This window comes from Anser cygnoides, chromosome 1, assembly GCF_040182565.1.
Source record: "Anser cygnoides isolate HZ-2024a breed goose chromosome 1, Taihu_goose_T2T_genome, whole genome shotgun sequence".
In the NCBI taxonomy this organism is placed as follows: domain Eukaryota; kingdom Metazoa; phylum Chordata; class Aves; order Anseriformes; family Anatidae; genus Anser; species Anser cygnoides.
Window position 1 is genome coordinate 139,527,450 of NC_089873.1, and position 21,297 is coordinate 139,548,746.

Consider the following 21,297-nt stretch of genomic DNA (forward strand, 5'->3'; position numbering starts at 1 on the left):
TATATTTAAGCAATGAATAAAGTTACCTGTGAACATCTTTCACACAATAATGTTCTTGCACACGGTAATCTATCCACAATACCTACTACTGTATCAATTCTTAGAAGAGAAAACATCAGCATCACAGAAAGGAGAAGCAAAACTGTCCTTCAGTCTTTATTACACAAACAGATCAAGTTTTATTAGGTTAAGTAACAAGACACTTGAAAGGTACAAAAGATAGGCAGAAAAACATTCTGAGTTATAATAACACTTGATGCAGGTGGTGACTCTTTAAAAAATTAAACTGAATGACTGCTCTATATGAAGTAAATAGAGGTGAGAACATGGATAAAAAGGCCCATTAAAAAAAAAAAAGAAGCATTTAGAAAGTCTTCTCAATGGAATGTTTGGTTTTCACTCCTATGTCATCTGCAATTGTGGGAGGTTGCATGAGGAGTGAGCATCTTGGCCTTTCATTCCTAGAAGTCAGAGGTAACTTTGATCTGGTATCAAGTAGCAGTTGATTTCAGAGTTATGCAACCATCTGCTACAAACATGAGCATCTTGCCAGACACCTGAACTCAGCTTTTCCATGTAAAGTGCATATCAAAAGTGAGGTATATTGATGAAGCTGCATAGTGAACTTTATACAATGCCTGTTTTCTCTTAGCCCTGATACTTGGCATTTTTCTTACCTTCATGATCATCTGTTATTGCACAGTCCATTTAAAAATCAGAAAAATAGAATTAATTTACAGTGCCAAGCAGCATAAAAACAGCATTTACGCAAGCAAAGAATACTTACTGAGAGGAAATATAACTATAGCGCTACAAAAATATGTTTATAAAGGAAAACCAGTTGTGAAACCTCAAACGAACATGACAAGCTCATGAACTGTATTTTTAGAGCAGTCTGAGTTTAGATTAGAAATAAGTTTCATGTGTGTTTATTTTCAGTGTAAAGGGTATTTTGGCAGCTCCTAATAAAACACATTTTGCTGCAGCAGACAAAACTGTCCAGGGGCCTGGCTGCGGTATCTTCGGATCAACTGCAGAATGGGCATGAATGATAAAAAGAATAACGAAAGTGTTCCAATGCACATATCTCACAAATCGTGAAGAATGTTGTGACTAACCTGCCAGTAAAATGGTTCACAACTGATACTCAGCACACAACAGCAGTGGGTCGGTACCTTACCTTTCATATATCAAAAACATTTTAAAACTTTTCATATTGCATATTTAATACAGACTATGAAAACAGACAAGTCAGTTTCACACTGATAAAATACTGAGAATTGGGGTTGCAGGTATGTGCAGAGTATCTTTTAAACTCCAAGAAAAATAAAATCACAAAACAATTTGTGCAACTAGGGACATTATATTTCTCCTTCTTACTTGGATGTAAAATAAAATAGGAGTTCTTGAGACTTACAATATTGCCAGCTGCTACAGAATCTAAGCGCCGCTAAGTAAATTATACCCACATCATAGTTCTCTAGAGACTTCAGCAAGATCTTCCTGCTCTCTTTTTCAAGAAAATGCTTTGAAAGCCTGATGATTTTGAGAGCACTTCTCTTAATGAGTTTTTAAAACATCCCTGGTTTAAGTTAACTGGCCCTTTATGTAGTCCAGGATGTTTAAACCAGGAAACACTCAATGCACACAACGTCTTTTCAGCTTTACAAAGATTATAAAGCTGAGAATGAAATGTTATTTGTTCCTGCTGCTTTGCTGTGACAGTCTAATGGAGGATTAATTTTTGTGTTGAGTTCTATCACGTCTCTGACAAAATCATCGTTTCCTATGAAGTCTCCAGCAATGATGTTAATACATTCTTTTTGTGCTCCTGGATACTGCTGCCTCACCCAGATTTTCAAGCATGGAAGACTCCGGAGTGTCATGTCCTTCAGTGATCCAAATGGGTGTAAAAGAATGTATCTTAAATTTTCAGTAAGGTTAATGCCCGCAACAAAGAATTTTTCTGAAACAAAATCAAAAGGTGACACATTAAATATTCCTTTGAGGAGAACAGAAACCGCTCAGCATTGCTTTAACTCCAGATCTAGTTCCACTGGGAATCATTAAAATGCTAACTTAAGATTGTTTCACAGACCTAGAACTGTTTCAGTGGGCTGTCTTCCTTTGTTGCTGCTGTATGCCACACCGAACAGTTACTAAAATCCAGCTCATTCCTTGAACCACCCCAGTTCAGCTAAACGTGCCTTAAGTGTTCGTTGCGGGCTCAGTGTTCTCCACCCACCGGTCTCCCTCTGTAAGGTGTGTTTCCACAAGGGCTGCTTCCAGATGACTACACTTCCCACGTGACGCGTGGGAACACACGGTGCATCTACATAAGCATTTTTCTTTGGATCAGGAGTATGCTTCTAAAGCAGTTCTCCCCTTCATCGTCCCTTGGTTCTCCTCCACGTGGTCACATAGGTGAAGGAGCTGCTGCAGTGACATAACCTGTATACGTAGGTGCACTTGTGCACGCATTTACATCACTGGGTAAGCTGACATGCATGTTGCACGCCCTCGTGGGTGGGCAAGGGCACTCGGCAACGTGGGAGTGCCTAGGGCATGCACAATGGGGTTATATTCCTTACTGCTGTGAACTCCCAACCTGTTTCTATTTGTTTTGCACTGCCGTACGTGCCTCTTGTTTCCTTTGAGCGACTCCCGTACGTACCTGGTCGGCCCATCCGCTTCATGCGCTCCAGATACTGGATGAGAGCGTGAGTGGAAGTTCTGTTCCCCCACCAGTACGGGATGGCAGGCCACAGCTCGCAGTGCTTCTCCACTTCCACGTCTTCTTCATACGAGACTATGACCTGGTAGCCATGCTGCCACATGGTCCGCAGCGTTGGAACCACCTAAGGGAAATTATGTCCGGGTGGAAGTCAGCGGGAGCTGTGAGCCTACAAGAGCAGTGTCTGCCGAAGTTCAAATACCAAAGCGTGAAATCGCCTAGACAGCGAGGCTCAAATTCGGTTCAAACAGCTCACCCTACAGCCAGGTGGAGCACTGGATGGATTACAAGCTGAAAACAGTGTTGCAAGGGGAAGACATAGCCCGCTCTGTAAAAGGAGCGACAAGGAACACAAAGCCCTACACCCATCTGTAGGAAAACAGATGCAGAGAAGCAGCAATAGTTTGGGCAGCTGTCCCACACAGACCCAAATTTCTCGCCACAGCCTTTAATGAAAACTCAAGTGTTCAGACTCAGTAAGGCTAAATGTAAGAAAGATGTTAATTCTGATTTCTGTAAGGGGATTGTTTCACAAATTGGGATGCCCCAGCCATTTCGCATTGAGAGAAGGCAAGAGTTGAGTCAGAAACTGACTCAGTGGCCCTCCGTTTATTTATTTTTTTGAAACCAACATTTTAACAGGCATCTTTTCTTTTTTTTAAGAACTTTGTTGGTTAAAAGCTGTGTCTGTTGTTTGTGAAGAGGAAATGCTGGCTTTAGGATATTCCAATTAACTTCTTACTTAAAATAAAAACCAAAGTTGAAAAATTTAATGCAAGTCTTTGAAGAGAGCCAGGGGTTGAATGAACATAGAAATCCCTCTTGGCTTCATCCGAGAGAGAGTGTGAGCCCCAATTAGATCAGAAAATACTGCAAAATTAAGATACAAGCTACTCATGAGCTACAAAATCTGTGGTTGACAGAAGCCTTTGCTTTTCTACAGCTGCCTTTCTAAAGCTCAAACCTTTTTTATTTTTTTATTTTAAAGGGGGTACCAGAGATGAATACATGAGCACAGGTGCTTATTTTGCAAACAAAGCAGAGATGAAACCGCAGATGTCTGACAAGGGATTTTTAAACCCTAATAACCCAGATCAAAGGAAGACACCTTGAATAGTTTAGGCAATTACAATTTTAAACACAATGTAATGTTGTCACTCTGTGGCCTGTGCCAGTATTACATACAGACCTCTACTTAAGAGCTCCATAAATGCTTTGACACTTACTTTTGTTCAACACCAGAGCTGCAGTCTTGAAAGACAGTAGATATTAGGTGATTTTAAAATAAGTGAGCAAGCACGAGGCTATTTGATGTTAATTCTGAATCCGTGATTCTGAAAAGCCCCACAGGTACCTAACCTGCAAAGGCATCACCGGCAGAAATGGCGAGGTCCGCTGTGCTGGTAACAGACCCCCTGGAAATGATCCTGCTTGAGGGAAATACTTGGCTTCTCCTTGCTCCATTGCCCGTCCTCCCTCTGTCTGGACACAGCTCAGAAATATTCTCTTTCTTCAGCCAGGTGAAGAAAGCAAAATCTCAAATCACCACCTTCCTTCAACGAACTACCAGCAACTTGCCCCTCTCCCAGTTAACAGCTGTTTGTTGCTGTCTTGGAGCTGACCATGTGCCTGAAAGTAAATTTGACTGTCTTCCCGTGTTGCTCTGCTCATCCACGACTTAAACACTCGAGGTATTTGGGGAAACAACAAAACAGTGTCACTCAGGTCTTCAGTTATTCAGTGGAGGCCTGAATATTCAGAATCCCCTAATTTTGCTGAGAATTGTTGTATTTTAACTCTGCCGTGCAAAATGCTTTGAAATGGTAATAGTCAGCCCTTACTGACACACCAGCTTCAAAGGATTAATTCGAATCGCAAACAGGGTCATCATTATCCAGCACCCCTCACATCTCCAGAGAAAACCCTCTGTTCCTGTGCATCTTTGAAATGTTAATTGTTTAACTGCTAAAAGCTCCCTCACCTTGTAAAAAAGGGAAAGCTAAAAATCTCAACTTACAAAAACGTAGCCTACAAGTAATTTCTGATTATTAAATTTAAAGCCTTTCTGGAGGGTTGGGTGACTGAAAGCTGTTAGGCTGGTTGGAAGGTTAGCTCCAGCTCAAGACCAGGAAAGAAAGCCAAGGCCACCAGCGCAGCTCCTACCTGACAGCAGCTGGTGGTGCCAGCACATTCTCAAGGAGTGGGCAAGGCTGTGTTGCACAGAAACCTTGGAACCAACTCATATCTTGTCAGCAGCTGTAGCAGAGAGGTCCTGATTCACAGAAGGCTGATCTATCCCCTCCTCCTCGCTTGGCACCTCTGCTCAACAAAGGCAGGAGCCAAATCCTGAGCCTGGATGCACTAACCCCACACACCAGGACAAGGCTGGGGGCAAAAAGCTTTGCAGAAAACAACCTGGAGGTCCTGGCGGACAGCAACCTGATCGTGAGCCAGCAATGTCTCCTTATGACAAAGGTCAACTGCACTCAAGGACAGGCTGAGAGCTGGGTCTGTTCAGCCTGAAGAAGACTACGGACAAGTCCTACTGCTGTCTGCAAATACCTAACGGGTGGATGTAGGGGAAACAGAGCCAGCCACTCCTCAGAGCTGAACGGCAAAAGGGATGGAAGTCAACAGACAGAAGTTGCCGCAAGAGAAATTTTACTTAGCTGTAAGGAGAACAGGTTTACTGTGAGAGTGGTCAAACACTGGACCGAGCTGCCCAGAAAGGCTGTGGAATCTCCATCCTCAGAGATATTCAAGACTGGACAGGATATGGCTCAACGCAACTTGGAAGTTGGCCCAGTTTGCCTGCTGGGGTTGGACTAGATGACTTAGAGGTCTCTTCCAACCTAAACTATATGCTTTTTTTTATGCTATGTATAGCATCAAAATAATTTGTAATTCTTGCTGTGAAAAGACTTCTGTAAGGTAATCTGAATCCCATCAGCTCAGAAGGCAGTCATCTCCACCTGAGACTGAAAGCCCTTGCCATACTCTGGACTGTATTTTTAACAACCCTTCTACAAAAAATCAGACAGAACAGTGGATGGCAGTTGTGTCCCTACTGTTGTCCCACAACTCAATGGACATGACAGTCCAATTTAATTCCCTCCTCCATACTATGGGAAGTAGGTTTGCTATATTTCCTCAATTTTATTAGGTGAAGACGTATTTCTGATGCAGCAATTTTTTCCGAGGTTAAAAATACAGCACAATCAGAAATGTATGACAATTCTGAACCAAAGGCCTCATTGTAATATATCATCCTTTAAAAAAGGTGGGAAAAAGTCTCATACTTACATTTCTGGGACACAGCTTACACTGGAAAATCTCTTTTATACAGGCAATAAGATGACAGTGAAGTTTCTTGTTTAATCCGTCAAAATTCCTGCAGGCTAAGATAACAACTTCCTGAGGATGAGTTTCCAACCACTTTAATACTTCCCATAGAATATCCTACAAGAGATAGTCATGGCAAATCATTTATGTTACGCAGGGGAAAGAAATAAAACAAACAGAGCATTGACAGCGAAGCAGAACCGCAATCACTATCAGTAACAAAAATCAGTGTAGGTTTTGGAGTATGGACATCTGACAGCCCACAGGATGTTCCGGAGAGGCTTCTCTCCAGGAGAGAACCAGGAAAACCTTTCTGCAGGTCTGTGATGATTTGCTCTGGATGTGGGTCTAGCACACCAGACTTAGCAGCTTTATATTTTGATAATACCCATGAGCCTCCTACTTCTTGGAGGCAGGTTAGCAGTAAACCCATCTTCCCAAGCTTCTTTAAGGGCAAACACTGTGTTAGTGGCAAACTGGAAAACAGGGGAAAGCTCTGTACTTGCTTAAACATGACAGGACCTGTTTTCCCCGTTTGTTACAGGCAATGACACTTCTTGGAGACCACGTCATTAGCAGGGTGGGCAGGCACTACATCTAACTGTCTACTCGAGCATGCCAATCACCATGACATATGACATGAAGGGTCCAGACCTCCAATATGAAGCATAAAACCAAAGTTTAGGCAGTTAATCTACTACAAACTAAAGCTGCATTTGCTGGGATCTGTATAGCCAGGCGCAGATGAATGCACAGCCAGCTAAAGAAGACATAAACTGGTCCACAGTGAGAGAGCACATGCAAAAGAGCAACTCACAGAGGTATCCTCACAGTAGTTGACAGTAATTTGATCATGGGATCCAGACTCGAGTCTCTCTGTCTTTCAGGGAAATACTTTTTCCTCAAAAAAAAATGTTTCTGTGATTTTATTAGGTTTTTAATACCTTCTCCTTTTTAGTAACTTCTGTCCTTATCAGGGAAATGGGACAGCCCTAGGTAGCACCCTGGGACAACACAAGGTAAGCCTCAGAAACATCAGAACCCCAGAAACACTTCCTGCGGGGGTAGGTGGTAGAGAGCAACACACAGCAGTTCCAGATTGAGGGTAAGGAACTAACTGACGCTGAAGTGTTCCAGCCCAGTAACCTGCCCTGCCAACTTTCTCCAGTTTGAAGTCCTCACGTTAGGAAAACAAATAACCTATTCAGAAGACCTTGGGCCATCATTTTCAGACTGTGATGGCTCTTACATAAAACAAGCAGCACCGTGCGTAGAGCCATTCTGAAGGCAAGGAGAATACCTGTACAACAACAGTCGTGTATACCATATGCACGAAGTACAGATTCATTGATGGATCGTTAGCCTTGTGGGCAATCCTAAAATCCAAGTACCTAACTCCGGCCTCAAGTTGCTCCGTCACAGTCAGTACCTGAAGGGTTAAACAGAAGACAAAGGCCCTGAGAGCCTGGAAGGGATTTGTTTCTTTAGATTGGATAACTGGAAGAGGTGTATCGAATTAGCCCTGTGACATTTCTCACAGGTCTTTCATCTTTAAAATGGCACTATAAGGCACCAAGTCATAATATGAATTATTTTACTATCTGACAAGAGGGATCCTGATTTCCCTGTGGAATACACTCCAGATACAGATTAGATTAGTTTCAGACCTCTGCATTTGTCGTGTTCTGAAAGTCAAAGATTCATTAACCTGTGCATAAATACACGATCTCTGTTCACAAGACTATTTGTATAAACAAAACCTGCAGGATCAGCACCTTAGAAATTCTGTATTTATTTTATTAGATCAAAGACTTTGCCACGGTTGTCTCTGCGGAGCTCACTCATCCTCAGCAAAAGGAAAAACAAAAATAGAAAAAAATACTAGCTATTGTTCTTTTTTTTTTAGGACAAAGTCTCTTAAAAAAAAGTTTTAATCAACTTGTCAAAGTCCTACAAAACAGAGGATCTCTTCTATTTTAAATTTCTCTTGGACCTCTCTTACTGACTTCGAGGGCTAAATGGTACATGCGATAAAGCTGAATTTCTGGGGCAAAAAGTCCCAAATGGGGACTTTATCTATAAAAAGATATCTAGTCTCTTATCTATATCAAGACTCTTTCATTAAGAAAATAGAAGCAACTTAGATTAATACTTTTAAATACTAATTTGTCTCAGTTCAACCTGCTTGTATGGGCAACACTTTCAGGTCTCAGAAAAAATACTCGGTACTGATTTAGGCCTGAAAGACTTCAGCAAAAGCTAAACCAATGCAAGGTGTTGTGCCCGATTAACCACATCGGTGGCATTAGCGCTGGGACAGAGCGCAGACACACGGCGGGATGTTCACCCAGGCTGGCTTTGACCACCCAACTCTCTGCTCCTAGGTTTTACCTCCCCTGGCCACGCCTGAGCTGCAGGGCTGGGGAGCAGCCCTGTGTGCCCCGGGGTGCAAGTAGTGGGGTGGCTCTGACCACGGGAGCTGCCAGCAGCAACGTCCACGCCTGCTCGGTCTCCTCCAGGCTGGAGAAGCTGAGGGAGATACCCAGGGGTCACTGGAGATGGGGAAGTATGTTGCTGTAGGTCATATATAACCTTTGTGGCCAGAAAGAGCATCAGACTAAGCTGCTCTGAACTGCCCCTTGGAGAAACTTCTTTCTTTCCACTGGCTGCATGGGAAAACTGGAGAGATTAGGCTCCTTAATTCATCACCTGCATTTGGATACTCAATTAGACACCGTGAATACTGCCCCCAAGGGCAAAATGTAAGAGGAGGCCTCGTGGAGTGATGCTGCCCGGTGCTGCAGCCTCACACCAGACATCCAGGGCACGAGTGGAGATCACGCTCCCGGCGTCAGCCGCCGCGCAGCCAAGACCTGGGCACGCAGGCTGACACGCAGCACAGCCAGGGCTGAAGCCAGGCATCACCGAGGCATTGGGCCATCCAGGAACGCGGGGGCCCTACGGTCGGTAGCACTCCTTGATCTGGGTGCTCCAGATACCAACGGGTGGAGTCACCTCCCTGCAGGGACGGCTGGGCACCGCGGCACGTTTCCGATCAGCGCCGGGCCGCTTCCCGCTCAGCAAGCTGGGCTCAGGCCAGAAAATGAGCGCAATGGTGTGCAGAGCTTGTTTGTCCCCTCCAGGGTCACCTCATCAGCCAGCGGCCAGCAGGGCAGGAGCTTTCTGAATCTGACATGGGCTTGAGTCACAAAGCAAAAGCGCAGCTCGAGAACAGGCGCTGCGACGAGCGAGTGCCTTTGCACATCAATCTGTGACGTACGTGGTAAGCCGGAGCGTCCAAGACTCCCGTGTGCCAGGGCTGCTCAAACACAGCACAAGGAGCCTACGCATAATCATTGCCATTTATCAATTATTCAGTTTTAATTCACTAATAATGAATGCTCCTTCAAAAAGAACAAAAGTGAAAGGATTTCTGGTGCCCCTTTGATGGCAGCAAAGCCTGTTCTTCAGAAAAATCTTCAAAAGCTCTAACTTAAATTATGATTCCCAATTTTGTCTTTAACAGGCATTTGTGAGGAACAGCAAGAGATAACTGCTACCTTAAAATGTAGTCATTTTGAAAAATGAACTAAACCTTATGCGAGGTGTCACACCTTCATTCCCTTAATCTTTAATGGTAAAAGTTCCCTTACACAATATTTTTGTCTTTGCTGCTCACTGAAATATTTTACACAAGAAAGCAGGGGAAAACAACGAACACCTCACACAACAGTGACAGTAAAAATGACGGTATTACCTTCTGAACAAAGTGCAAGAAAAGAAAAACCCTTTTACTAACTTCCTTTGATAAGAGTTTTATTAAATGTTAACAATAACAACAATAAGCATGCCAAAAAGAAGATGATTTTCTAGTAGCAAGTGGTCAGTTTTAAGCAATATCTTTGTGAATCCTCCCTGCCTAAGCTGAATGATTTTTCCCCACAAAAGAAGATCTGGTATGTATAGCACAGGTATTTCATGAGAGCACAGATTTCTAGGCTGCAAGCTATTCTCTCATTGCTGTATGGGAGAACATGACCACACTCAGCACAGCAGCACATACTTGATTTGTTCAGGCCTGGGAGTGTTAGACAACACTTACCTGTGTTATAGACCACTTCATAATGATAGGGCGTACAATGCAGGGCATAAATTTATTTAAAATCTCCACCAGCTTCGATTCATTGCCACTAACGGCAGAGTTTTTATCCAAGCAGTACGTCATAGTGTCGTGACTCCCTGTAGAACAGAAAGATAAATGTAAAATGAACATCATTTCTTAATTACTCAAACACCAAAATACATGGTTATATTGCAGGCACACATCTGACATGCCACTTCATTTCCAAAACAGACATGTATGTTGCCTGTAGTTATGTATATTGCCCATGCAGTTATGGTCAAAAGGTGGGCTCTTCTACAGAGATCTGACATTGTTAGCACAAAATCCTCATGAAGGGAGGGCACTGAGACTTGCCAATATTTTTCCTTGAAGCAATTCCAATTTAGCCTACAAGTTGTTGTTGTGTGCCCCACACTGCATTACAGTGGCCTGTTTCAACCAGCATCTTCTACTGAAACGACTATCTGGATGTGAAAACTCACTTTTTTCAGGCAATAAAAAACACCCCCAGGTTCCTTTCTGAGGAGCTGCTCCCCAGCCACTCGGCTCCGCATCGGCATCTGGCATTACTCTGTCCCAGGTGCAGAGCCTTTTTTGAATTTTCCTTTGCTGAATTTATTTGGAATTTGTCCTGATTTCAGACTGATTCAGATTTTTTTTGGAATTTGTCCTGATTTCAGGATTTCATGCCCACGCTCATCACCTTTGCCCAGGAAAATATACAGAACCATGCCTGAAAGATGAAATTCATTTTCTTACACCTTTGATTGGACCAACTCCTAACTTGGCACTTCAAGCATTAATATCTTAAATATCTGGTAAGAATGCCTCCCTGAACAAAACACAGGTGCTTGAAAGTTTCAGAGACAAATCTAATCTAAGTTTACATGTGTTAGATGGGCAGGATCCACCTTTTAGGGACTTCAGAATTACCTCTTTCCAGCACAGGGAATTATAAGTTACGTATCAGAGCCAAGCACAGCCTGTCCAAATGTTTGACTTCCAAGAAATGTTAAGCCTGACACATCTCTTGCGTCATATTTAGATGAACCTCTATGTCCGCTTTCTTCGGTACAGACAGCCAGTGTTTTTGCTGGCTTTTTCTGTTCCATTATTTCTTCTAATTTTGTAGAACATCAATAAACTAACAACTCCGTGAAGTGATTTGCTGGGATCTTTATAGAATATCTGCAAGGAATTTGCATATCATTTTGGTTTTTAAGTCTTCTGTCAAAGTGCTCACTGATGCTAGGAACTTCTAGCATCAGTTGGCATCCTGATGGCTTCTTGAAAGGTCAGTCTTAGTGGTGCCAATGGCAATACTTCTAGTAGCCAAAGGAAAAGGACAGGGTTGTATTTGAAATAAAGAAAATTCTTTAAAGTGGTCAGAAATAGTTTAGTGTCTCACTCTGTTTTTCACCTTCAAAATCTTCTGTCTGTCTGTATTTTCCTGCTTTAAACACCCAAACTAAGATTATTGCAGATGGAAGTTTGACAATGAAGGCATTCAATCAAAGAAGTTTGTCTTAAAAGATGTAAGAGTCAAGCCACTAAATCCACATGGACCTAATCCAAGTTTGAGAGAAGGGAACAGGATTCCATCCATGGGTGTTGCATCTGCTGATGCCAACCAGCCTGCGGATAATAACCTTTCATTTAGGAGTCTTCTTGTGATGTCAGTGAGTTACAGTGATAAGAGGAAGATGGCATATCCATGATGCAACAAATACAGTGCAAAGATAGTGAGCTAGCAAAAAAACAGGCAGTTTTGGAGCTTCAAACAGCAACCCCCTGCAGCACCGTGCTGAAGCTGGCACAACACAGCACCAGTTTCTGAAAGTTGCCTCTGTCTCCTTGTCACGACTTCAGAATACACTTTCTCAAGTTTCCTGAGTGCCCTGTTGTCTTCTTTATCTGAGACGAGCCCAGCCATCCCACTCTGGGAACCCCTCGGCTTATGACACCCTTACCATGTCCTAAGGACCAGACGGACAGGCCTGGCTTCTGCGGGGAGGTCAATAAACTTCCATTTCCTAATTGAGTTTCCCCCAGACATTGCTCCCTCTGATAACCTGCCAGAGCTGTCTTGACCTGGTTGGTCTTAATTTGTTTTGTTCTGACCTGGGCTAGACGAGTTTTGTAGGTCAGCTGGAGAAGCAACAAAACCTTCCAAGCTACATGTCCTGCAGTGCTCAGAAAAAGTCGTACAGTGTTTGCCAAAATGGACTTCGAATCACAGAATATCCTGAGTTGGAAGAGACCCATGAGGATCATCAATTCCACCTCCTCGCTCCACAGAGGACCACCCAAAAATCAAACCACATGTCTTAAGAGTGTTGTCCGAACGCTTCTTGAACTCCAGCAGGCTTGGTGCTGTGACCTCGTCCCTGGGGAGCCTGTCCCAGTGTCCGCCCACCCTCTTGGTGAAGACCCTTTTCCCAACAGCCAACCTGAACCGACCCTGCTGCAGCTTCACGCCATTCTTCAGCCATTCTTTTCTGCCTGCCTGTTCTCCACGCAGATATGCTCATGAGAACAGCAAACATTCACAAGAATGCCAGCGTCACTGTTAGAAGAGCCAGGAAGTCAAAAGCACACATCAGCAGGTTCTCAGCTTTCAACCAAGAAACACCGCTGTGAAAGCTCTTTAGAAATAACACTGTTCCTTTTCATTGAAAACCACGGAGCATGATACTGGCTTTTTCAACAGTTTTTGCAAGAGGAATAGAAGATAAAAAGAGAACATGTCCTTTCTTCTGTCATAAGATAGCTACTTATTTTCTTATTTTGTTGATTAAAAAAGAAATCTAGATTTTCTTTATAACATCTGAGTACTCTTACATAGACTTTATCCAAAACTGAGAGGTGTTCTTGTTTTGATGTTAACACCCCTTCAAATTTCACATCCAAGAAATCACCACGAAGTATGTTTCTGTTTTTCACTTTAAATCATACTCCGCTATTCCGTGAGGGGTAGAAGAGTTCCATCACAGTTCTCAGGTCCTCCCAGGGCTCTGCTCACTGAAGATAAGATTTGATTTTCCCCACTAACTCTAAATATGGCTTTGCCAAGTTAACCTAGGATACTGTAACCTACATAAAACATCCATCTACGTGCTGTGCTGCTTTCTACCCAAACCGTCACATCCAAAGGTGTGAGAGAAAACGTGGGCTGGACTGTCCTTTAGTACCATTTTCACTGTGGAGGCAAAGTGCTCAAGAGCTCACAGTCCTCCGGTGCCTTCCCACAAGCCAGTGAAAACAGGTTCTCCTGCACATTCTTCAGGCGGCATGAGAAAAAATATCTATTCAAGGCAGCAGAGAGAACCAGCAATGTGACCCCAAAAAACGCTAATGATAAACAGGTCTGGATGTAGTACCAATGAGGACTCCAACTATAACGCAGATGCATTTACCCCTATCAGCATAAATCTAATTTTCAGAACCAGGGACCAGTAGCTATGTAGTAAAGTCCTTCTCTACACTAATGAAAACAAATGCGTTTATTCCAAGTCCCCATCCGTTCATACCTTCCCAGCCTCTTTTAAACAGTGCAAAGAAACAACTAATAAGGTGAAGTGTTCTCTCCTTTTGGAGCCATTTTAGTAAGAAACAAGAGGTAATAACATATTAGAAAAAAAGCCACCACGGCCAAGGTGAGCAAATGCTCATATTATTAACACTGATCTGACAAGGTGATTCATACTCATCTTGCGCATCTTGATGCAAAAGAAGTCTCACTTTCTTCCCTTTCCTCCAGACATCATTTTTCCCCTCCCCTCTAAGAAACCCCCAAAATACAGAATAAAGATATTCACATACATGCACACACCACACAAACACTCCCCCAAGCCCTTCTCCCACACAGTGACCCGAATAATAAATATAGCCATCCTGAAATGGAACAAACAGGATGTTCCAGTGCTTAAGTGACATGCCAATAAAGCATCACAGGACAAAAGTTAATCTTTACCTGGAAGAGACAAGTTATAGAGAGGAATATCCCAGAGCTTTTCAGGTAATTTTGACATCCATCGACCATTTTCGTGGCACACATGAACGGAGGTTTGCAAAGGGCCTTCCATTAGTACCTGTTCTAGAACGTCATAGGGTGTCCTGGGAGGAAAAAAAGAGAAGGATAACTAAATTATTCCATACACTATGGCTGAGTTAATGCCATTGGACCTGTGCAGAATGTATTTATACATGCTATAAAACGTCAACCTTCTCTCAAGTCGCAGCAACAAAATGTCAAGAGGCTCACAGGCACAGAATACAGTGCTCTTGTTAATATTGTCTTCCCACACAATGCCGAAGGGATGTTCCAGCTCCGAGCTTGTAAAGTGACCAACTGAAAGAAGAACAGAGCCATGACAAACATGCACAGCTTTGTCGGTGTGGAGAAATGATTGTCCACATTGGCTATATCAACTACCACAGAAGGCTATAGCCGACTTCCAGAAGGAAACAATGTCTGTTCCCAAATCCTTAGCAGCCCCCGGGAGCATGATGGCAGGACCAGGCAGGGGCTGGGTCTGCAGGCCCCTCGAGAGAACAAAGCTTCAATCCAGCCACCGCAGCAATGCCTCTGCCAGACACAGGATTTTCGCATCATGTTGGCCTCTGGGGGTCAGATGAAAACTTCCATCTTCTTACACCCCATTTTGACAAGATCTCTTGATGCCTGTCCTTATCTCTGCTACTGAGCCCATGACCACAAGTACTTCAGTTGTTCAGACCTTCCTGAAAGCTACTCCTGAACTGTTCTTCTTGGATAACTCTCTCTGGGATCTTCTGGAAAATTTGCAACAGTCACACGGGAGTGCCATTAAAGTGCAACCCAGGTGAGAAATCGTGGTCATCACTAGGGCCTACTAGAGTTATGCTGTTCATTTTTCACTTTATTTTCTCCCAGACAACACAGAACATGAGGATGAGATCCTCATGATGTTTTTTTTCTTTCTAGGATGTTGCCTGAAGGTCAGGTTTTGTTTGTGAAGGTAAAAGCCTTCCTTCTTTCTACCAGTGTCAAGGCTTTGTCTGTTGTTTTTTGTCCCCAGCTAGGTAGTAGAACACTTTTTTAGACCATGGCACAGTGATCACCAGTAATAACATCACACCTTCCACTTCCCTCCTTTTCAAAAAGCTAGCACTGTAAATGTTTCCTCCCTACAGAGACAGCAGTCGCATTTGTATCGTGCAGGTTTTGTGCTGCACCAGCCTTCCTGACTCGTCCCTGTTCCCTCTTGCTGCATCTCTGCACAAGGTTGCTTCTCCCCAAAACATTCTTTCGGTTGTTTTGGGAGGTGGCTGGTTTTTCAGGATTTACAAGTGAGCTGTGCTATTTATATGAAGAACCCGTGGTTTCCTTAAACGTGGCGCAATACATTTTTTTGACAGTCACATGAGGTCATCTGAAAGATAACATTAGGAATGGCTTTCCTATGCTTTACGCACACATCACCCATAGCAGACACAACCGGCTTTTACATCTGCTGACGCACGATGCACGTAGCATCGCTCGTCCAACCTGCCTGGCTGCTCGTTTGGTGTGGCTTTGACTCGGTCTAATTGAGTTAGATATCACCCCAGTTAAGATAAGGATGGGATCCCGTCGACCAAGGGAAGTGCCCAGCTGCCGCAGCCCAGTGACAGCGCAGCGACACTGCCCACGTGTCCTGGGGTTTTCCGCCTGGCGAAGTGCGGCTGCCTCAGTGGTTATCCGCACACACGCACAAGGCCCTTGCGCAAGCAAGGAAGAAGTGGTTTGAACCTGCTCCCTTTCTCTGCTTGCTAAAAAAAAGAGCAGGTATTTGATGGGCTTGGTGCAAAGGCCAGTGGAAAAACTCCCATGGGTTTATTAAAAAAAAAAAACAAAACACAGATCTTCTTGTCATGGATGAGCAAATGGTCTCTACGTGCCACATCTGGAAATAAGTTCAAACCTCAGCAAGATCACCTCAGACATCTTCCAGCTCTGCAACGTAACATGCCAGCCCTCTGCCTCCTGCAGACCCCTCGCTCTGACAGTGGAGGTTTCCTGCTGACCTCATCCCCTCCTGCTGCATTTCACAGCTCCTCTGACCGCACACCGCTGCTCTCCTGGGGCCGCCCTGCTCCTCTGCGTGAGTGATGCTCCCAGGCCATGCTGGAGCTGTACCCGCTGCCACCCTCTCTGCCACCAGGCATTTTCACTGCCATGACTGACACTGGCACAGCCCCATGGCCATTCACCAGCCGCAGATCTGCTACGTGGAGGTTTTCACCCAGGAAGGCAGCAGGGGTGGTCGGGCGGTGAGAAGCCACCAAGCCGGGAGTCCTTACTGAGGGACCACTTCCCTCCTCCTCCTCCCATCCAGCCTCTGTTTCCTGCTGACCCTCCAAGGACCCAGCTCATCAGAGGCCAGAAATTAAGCTACCCCTGCTGAAAAAGTTTTGGGTTTCTGCCACATTCGTCCCTCACAGGGGCCAGCCAGTGACCTCTCAGCTGGAGCAGTCGCTGCCCTGACCCTGGTGGGACCGGGACGCTCCATGAGGAGCATCCTGCTGGGCCTGGGGAAGCCAGCAGTGACAGAAACGGCGAGACCAAGCCGTGCTGTGGTCCTGCCCATCAAGTCCCACACAAAAGCAATCACACCGGGCTCTGGCCTGAGCCCCTGCACAGCACAGCCCCTCGGTGCTCACCCCACGCTCGGCTCCTACCTTGTGTCAGAGAGGCGGCATGTCCTTCAGGGAGAAACCACGGCTAGCCTGCAGGAATGAAATCGCAACCGTTAGCTACCACCTCAGTAAATCTCAAAGTTTACTTCCCCTTTCCATGCCTTCATTCCCACCTTCCAGCCTGACGGCAGTGCCACACGGCGCTGCCCTAACTACCCCTGCTCCCACAGAGCCGGTGCCTGCTTTCCCACCCGACCCCGGGCAGCCTCAGCGCAGAATAATGACATTTTAAACAAAACGAGCCCTCAGGAACGGAAACCGCCCGGGGTGCCAGCGACCACCGCCCTGACAAAACCCCAACCTCAGCGGCAGCCCGCCCAGAAGGGAACTGCCGCCACGGCAAGTCCGGGAGACAACGCGAACCCCGCCAACCGCGCCAGCGCGGAGCGAGCTTCCGAGCAGAAGGGCGAGGGGAATGAAAATTAATAATAACGTAAAAACCCCGAAAAGCGGAACGCTCCCCGAGCAGCGCTCCCCGCGGCGTGTCAGCGCTGCCCCTGCCGGCAGCCGTGCCCCCGGCCCGCAGCAGGGCGGGCGGCTCCCCCCGCGCCCCCTCACCTCCTCACAGCGGCGGCACCGCCGCCATCCCGCTCCCCCGGGCCTGCCCGGGCTCCCCGGCACGGCCGCGGGCGCAGCCGGGGCCGGGCGGGGCCGAGGCCGGGGCCGGGGCCGGGGCTGGGGCCGGGGCAGGCCCCGGGCAGGTGGCTGAGGGGCGGGAGGAGCCCGCGGCCGGCTGGGGGTGGAAGGGAGCAGCGGGGGGGGAGTGGCGGGCCTCCGGCCGCGTTAAAACCCCAAAAAAAATAAAAACTCTTATAAATATACCAGTGGTACCTTAGGTGTCTGCTGCTTCGCCCCTTTCTCACAGAGTTTCCGTCCTTCAGTTTCTTTTCCTCATCTTGCCAGGCTCGCATCCGTGTGGAAATTTGGAAATTCACCCGTATTTATGACGGCTCCCTGCAGAAATCCAGGCAAGGTCCTCGACGAGCTTTCCTGTGGAAGCAGGCAGGCGGTAAAGCAGGGAGGGAGTGCCCTACAGAGGCAAACACGCAAACCCCCGGTGCGGTTTCGGAAGCAGGGTGCCCACAGGGCTTCTCTTCCCCCCGCAGGGCAGCATTCCTAGTGGGTCATCTGCAGTGGGACTCCGCGATCACACCGCGGCCAGGACGAGGGGAAAACTCAGGCTGCTACCACGTCGTGCCTCTTCACGCAAGGGCGTATCTTCCAGATACCCCTTCTTCACTATCTCAGTTTTGCAGAGCAAAAAGGAAGAACCGTGTTCTTGCACAGAGCGAAACTTGGAGGAGTGGCAGCGGGCAGAGCTGGTTAACATCCAGCTGCCGAGCCTCTTCCCTTGGCAGTCCCAGGACAGCAGGGCTGCTGAGCCTCCATGGTTGTGCCACGTTTCAGACTGCTGTTTATAGATCAACACTCCTCTAAATTATCCCAAAATTTTCAGGAGATATAAGATAGACATGGAGCAGGTTGTAAAGGTAGGAACCAAAAGGACAAAATGCCCGGAGGGGTGAAGTTGAGCAAAAGAGAAGGTAATAAAGAGGAGATGCTGTTTATAGGCTGGGGGGGGTTCCATAGGCATGACAGAAAGTGGCTGAGAACAGTTTCAGGAGAACCATCGTGTGTGAAGTTGTCAGGGCTAATTGGGAAATATGGCTGTAGAGAGGAAGAATTACAAGTTGTTTTTGTGTTAATTTGAGACGAACAACAGGAAGATCAAAAAACAAACCAAACCAAACCAAACCAAAAAAAAAAAAAAACCATGGAACTGAAATACCAAAATATTTTATCCTGGAGGCATTATAACAGGACTTCAGGTCCTGGGACCTCAGGTCCTGGGACCTCAGGACCCAGGTTTGGGTCTCAGTTCTTCTTCAGCTGCTCTGGAATTACTGGAGATAGCAAGACAGTTGCTCCTGGTTTAGTCCCTAGGTCACAATCTCTCTAGGGGGGATTTAGGAAGCCAGTAAAAGGAGGAATGACGGGAAATTAATCAGCAAGCGATTAAGCCCTGAATAAGCATGTCTCCCAAGGAAGGGTCAAGGAAAGGATAACCTATAGCAATATTTGCAAAAGTAATGATAGCAGATCTCAAGATCGGGGGGGGAGGTGGGGGAGCCCAAGATTTCTCACCATGCCTGCAAAATAAATGTCTACATTAAAAAGATGGATAGTGGAGTTCAAAGATATTGGACACAGAAGAACTTCTTACCCAGAAGGAGCTTTTGAAGCATTTGGTAATAAAAAGGTTTAAAGCTGGTTACATTTATGAGAATCAAAACACATAGATACAGAAGCTTCAGCATTGCATCTTGATGGAAACACAGGCCTGATTTATAGCTGTGGATCAGAGTGAAATATTTCTGGTTTATTAGTCAGAGCGACACCAGTCAGAGAGGCTTAAACTGGACTTCATACATTTAAACAGGCCTGGCTGCCCAAAATAAGATAAACTGCACTCAGTCTGAGAGAAATCAATCATCTTCTCGGAGGACTTCAAGCCTTCGGAGGTTTATTGAATGCTGGCAATATCTGGGATGTTGCGAGAGATTTTTTTCTTCCCTCACCATTTTTTTTTCCAGACATTGCACACCACCACTTCTTTACTCCATAACATGCAGAAATGCCACGCAGCTGGTAAACAACCTTAGCTGAATTCCCTGGATTTGAGGTGTTTGCTTGTTCTGGGGACATTTGCAACACCCTGGCAATGTGTGTTTGTTCCTGCCCTGACTGACTGATAAGTCCCCTCAACCCTCACCTAATTTCTGTCTTTGGGAACAAACAGGCAGCCTAACATTTCAGAGAGAAGGCTGCATATCTGACGGCTGCAGCTGTGATGACGCCTGAGAGCAGGGCAAACAGTGAGGAGACAGCCTGCAACACCAGGGAGATCACCCTGCGCAATAAGAAGGGCCTGGGAAGGTGGTCGGCACTACAGCCACCCTGCAGGTCTGTGCCCTAGAGAAAAAATATGTCCCAGATGTGCCTGGAGTTGGTTTCTGGTTCCCTGCGTTTGCTTCTGGGGCTGCTGTGCTGACTCCTGATCCCCATGTCTGTCAATGAGGTGCCTTTGGTGACCTAGTACCAGGCAGCAGGAATCACCTGGCACAAGGGTTTTGGTGGGATTTACGTAGCCCGAATGCATCCCAACGTATCCGTGCCATCACGGAGGGACAGCCCTGACTTTATCTGCAGCAGGCAAATTCAGAGTAAAAATGCCACTCTGATAGCTCAACACTGAGCACAATACTGCTGTCCTGATGTGATGGATACTTGGGAACCAGGGCTGCACGATGTGCTTTTTCTCATCGGTTTTGCAAGATAAGGGAAATGTTTTGGTGTATTATAGAATAACAGAGAGGAGAAAGATAATTAGAGTTCAATTTTATTAACAAAAATTTTAACAGAAATTTTTGAAAAAGAAAACAAAAAGATTTTTCCAGTTTGATCCAGTCCCATTGACGTTAACTGTGGCTTCAGTGGGCTTGAGGCAAGGTCCAAGCAAAACAATTTTCTTCTCACACAGAAGCAACTGAGATTTCAATTTCAACATGACTACACCAGTGTTGACAAAAAAGGAATGCCCTAAAGAAACACTGAGTAAAGCTAGGTTACTTCTGGTCCCACCAGTGTTTTAAAAAAGACACTTCCAAGTACCTTAAACAAGTGACCTAAGTCCTTCCAAGCTGTCAACTACGGTGTGAGCTGTGTGCTGTGAGGAGGGGAAGGACCCGAGAAATGACACAAGTTTCCTCACTGCATGGGACAGACTCTTGCAGCCTTCTTGTTACAATGGTGGCACATCCTCCTAGGGTCTCGGGGTCCTCCACAAATATTCATTCCTCCTCCTGACACCCCGCTGGCTGATCCTCTGCTAGTCAGGGAATGATAAAATGGGACCCTTTTGAGCTACTGGTTCTTCTTGTCTTTCAAACAGGTAATCAGCTTTGTCCACTGGATCAGCAGACCACAGAAGGCCAGCTAGCACGTGGAGGCACAGCAAAGCTGCTCATAATACCCTGATAAAAAGAAAGGCTGGAAGAGAAGATAAACAAATCTTTCTCATCAGACCCAAAGCCTGAGAAGACAGGAGGAAGAGGAGAAGGAGGCTTTGCTGCTAGAACCTGTTCCCTGCATGGCAAAAAGACATCTCCCTGGGAAGTGGGGAGACACGAAAATAATTGCATTCCTGCCTGCTAGAAAGGATTTCCAGTTACAGGGAACGAAGAGGGGAAGCCTGCTCCTCTCATTCCTCCCTCTTCTCAGCTTTGTTTTCTCGTCCTTTTGCTTTAAAATTATCCTTAAAAATTATGGGGACGAGGCAAACTCCTGAGCTCTGGCAACTGTTTTCTCACCACACTCC

The 21,297-nt window shown here is 45.6% G+C and overlaps 1 protein-coding gene across 10 annotated transcripts; it reads right to left on the minus strand.

Moving 5' to 3' along the window:
* Positions 1-143: 143 nt before the first annotated feature.
* Positions 144-18,548, minus strand: PLCXD1 (phosphatidylinositol specific phospholipase C X domain containing 1). 10 transcript variants are annotated; one of them, XM_048051177.2, is made up of 9 exons: positions 17,751-18,543; positions 16,902-16,949; positions 14,424-14,550; positions 14,173-14,315; positions 10,179-10,315; positions 7,377-7,505; positions 6,038-6,193; positions 2,675-2,858; positions 144-1,966 (listed from the first exon to the last, which is right to left on the minus strand). In XM_048051177.2, the coding sequence occupies exons 4-9, from the start codon at positions 14,282-14,284 to the stop codon at positions 1,674-1,676; spliced, it is 1,011 nt and encodes a 336-aa protein (XP_047907134.1). In that variant the 5' UTR covers positions 14,285-14,315; positions 14,424-14,550; positions 16,902-16,949; positions 17,751-18,543; the 3' UTR covers positions 144-1,673. The 10 variants fall into 10 exon arrangements, with proteins under 10 accessions (XP_047907134.1, XP_066839297.1, XP_047907137.1 ...); XM_066983196.1 differs by lacking the exon at positions 17,751-18,543 and adding an exon at positions 17,478-17,632; XM_048051180.2 differs by lacking the exon at positions 17,751-18,543 and adding an exon at positions 17,221-17,310.
* Positions 18,549-21,297: the final 2,749 nt, after the last annotated feature.

Coding starts and splice junctions, on each gene's coding strand:
- PLCXD1 (XM_048051174.2), bottom strand. CDS start 17,830: ATGCGAGCCTGGCAAGATGAGGAAAAGAAACTGAAGGACGGAAACTCT. Junction 10,316..14,172: donor CTATAACTTGTCTCTTCCAG/GTAAAGATTAAC, acceptor TCTGTTCTACAG/GGAGTCACGACACTATGACG. Junction 2,859..6,037: donor GTAAGCTGTGTCCCAGAAAT/GTAAGTATGAGA, acceptor AATTTCCCTTAG/GTGGTTCCAACGCTGCGGAC.